At 51.4% G+C, this 2,500-nt stretch overlaps 1 protein-coding gene across 1 annotated transcript in view; it reads right to left on the bottom strand.

Moving 5' to 3' along the window:
* The window catches only part of dnah10 (dynein axonemal heavy chain 10), a 43,405-nt gene that overhangs the window by 26,613 nt on the left and 14,292 nt on the right, over positions 1-2,500 (bottom strand). Inside the window, exons 25-30 of the mRNA XM_064352680.1 lie at positions 2,400-2,500; positions 2,014-2,170; positions 1,382-1,615; positions 1,058-1,180; positions 502-735; positions 1-147 (exon numbers count right to left, since the gene is read on the bottom strand). The exon at positions 1-147 is cut by the window's left edge and continues 77 nt beyond it; the exon at positions 2,400-2,500 is cut by the window's right edge and continues 111 nt beyond it. Coding sequence (XP_064208750.1) covers positions 1-147; positions 502-735; positions 1,058-1,180; positions 1,382-1,615; positions 2,014-2,170; positions 2,400-2,500 — 996 coding nt within the window. The remainder of the gene's footprint in view (positions 148-501; positions 736-1,057; positions 1,181-1,381; positions 1,616-2,013; positions 2,171-2,399) is intronic.

Raw genomic sequence — 2,500 nt, 5'->3', positions numbered from 1 at the left:
GCCGGTCATCCAGTCCTCCACGCGGCCGTCGGCGTGGACGGCCTCCCTCAGCACCATGGTCTCCCCCTCCGCGGAGACCAGTGCCGTGGCCAGGGTCTCCCCGTTAGGCCCCTCCTCAAACTGCAGCGATGCGATGTTATCGTACATCTGCGCCGAGAGAGAGAGAGAGAGAGAGAGAAAGAGAAACTTCTTATAAACTGTAACTAAGAGAAACGTCTGCTTATAAATTGTAACTTAGAGAGAAAGCACTGCTTATAAACTGTAACTTTATCTGTCACTGTACCACGTGAGAGCAGCAATAATGGATTGTATTTATATAGTGCTTTTTCTTAATCTCAAGAAAAGCAGTATAAAAAGTGCTTCATGATGTGTCTTATGAATATGGGTCTAGATTAGAAAATAAAATGAAAAAACTAAACTATTTTTATGTTAAAGACCATTCACTGCCCCACAGGAGGACTCCAGGTGAGGACGTCGCCGTGGCGATGCAGGCGCGCCCACCTTGATCATGTGCTCCTGGACGCAGGAGGGGTCGCTGCTCCCCAGAATGCTGAGCAGCTCGTCGTCGGAGATGAAGAAGAAGCGGGGGAAGGCGTTGCGCTTGGAGTCCAGGTAGTCGTTCAGGCTCTTCTGGCAGCGCTCCAGCCCGTCGCTCAGGCCCTGCAGGTCCGTCAGCCGGTTGGGCACCAGGCAGCACTTCTTAATCACCGGGTCCTTCACCGTGTCCATCATGATCTGAGCGCCGGCGCAAAACGCACACGGACACATTCACATAGTCAATTCCCATTCCCACCCATATTCCCATTCCCATCCACATTCCCATTCCCATCCACATTCCCATTCCAATCCACATTCCCATTCACATCACACTCTCATTCACATTCCCAGCCCTGTGCCTGGAGATCTACCATACAGCAGGTTTTCATTACAACCCTAATTTAGCACAACAGACTCTATGAATTAGCAGCTCAATGAAATCCCTAACTGTTGTTAATCCCTGACGGATGTTAAATATCACGTTATATGCGTTGTATGGAAAAGAGGTAGTCTGCAGAACCTTCTTGAACATTTTGTCGATGTTGTCAAACTTCTGGGCTTCCTCGGGGAGCTGGGAGCGGATGTCTCCTCCGATGAAGATGCTCTCCAGGTACATCCACTTCCGCTGCACCAGCATCCACACCTGAGGGACAGGCGCACAGGTGAGATTCACAGGTGAGTTCACGTTTTTCCAGAAACACGAACCCTGTTCTCTGCTATATCAAGCACATTATTAGATAACAATGTTTTGGGACTGGCCAGTTTAGGAGCGCTGAGGACCCAGTGAGACAGGCCCCGGCCGTGACCTCTGACCCCGGGGGGGGAGAGTGGGCGGAGCACACACCTCGATGACCTCGCTGATGAGCGACAGGCTCTTCTCCCACTGCTGCACGGTGGAGAGGAAGGGCCCGACGAAGCGGCTGCCCGCCATGCTCTGCAGGTTCATGGCGTTGTCGTCCAGGCTCTGCAGGATCTCGTCCACGGCGCCCAGGATGCAGCCGCGCTCCTGCGTGCCCTTGAAGTAGCGCTGCACGCTGAAGCGCATGCTCTCCCAGGTCTCCACCACCTCCTTCACCCCCTGCGCCGATGACAATGCGCAGAGACACGGGCCGGTTACACACGGGAATTGGCTACGGAACGCTGTTTCAAAAACAGCCTGACTGTGGAACATTTAGAGCACTCCACTGACTCAAATCCGTTATTTAAAGTTGTTTTGGATGCGGCAGGAACAGAATTTATAGAAAGCAAAGAACCATTTTCTTTTCCAACAGTCACTTTGGCACATAAGCAACCAGGTTGTGCTATATTGCAAAAGGTAATGTGGCTGGTAAAATGTTGAAAATACCTGGTGATTTTCAGATTCCACAAGCAACTTTGGCCAGTGAGTGAAAAAGTTAATTTTATTCCATGCCACCATTCCCAATAAATATTAATTCTTGCTGAGTACAGCTGTAAGAACAGGCCCAGCATCCCAACCTTCTCGATGCTGAGCTCCTTGACGGCGGAGGTGACGATGTCGCCGATGACGCTGCCGTACTTGTGCAGCTCCATGGCGAACATGTTCTCCAGAGTGAACGTCTCCAGGTTCATCTCAAAGCTGGTGCCTGTCCTCTCCATCAGCTCCTTCCAGTGCCTGAACACACACACACGGATACACACACACACACACACACACACAAGCACATGCACACCCACACATTAAGAAGGTTATTCTGAGAGAGTTGAATAAAACAGCATGTCAAGAGTTTTGGGTCATTTGACAGAAACGTGTTTATCTGTTGTATGGCACTTACGGAACCAGTCCTGACTGGTGAAAAGGGTTTCAACGTGTGACCCCTGACCTTTAACCTGCGACCCCTGACCTTTCTCTGAGGGCCTCGTCCTTCAGGTCCACCAGCAGGGGGAGCGAGTCCTTGAACTCCTTCATGCGGCCCTCCAGGAAGAAGGCCACAGGCAGGCAGCG

This window comes from Anguilla rostrata, chromosome 9, assembly GCF_018555375.3.
Source record: "Anguilla rostrata isolate EN2019 chromosome 9, ASM1855537v3, whole genome shotgun sequence".
Classification (NCBI taxonomy): domain Eukaryota; kingdom Metazoa; phylum Chordata; class Actinopteri; order Anguilliformes; family Anguillidae; genus Anguilla; species Anguilla rostrata.
The sequence above is the reverse complement of the archived record's forward strand: the minus strand, read 5'-3'. Positions and strand labels throughout refer to the sequence as shown.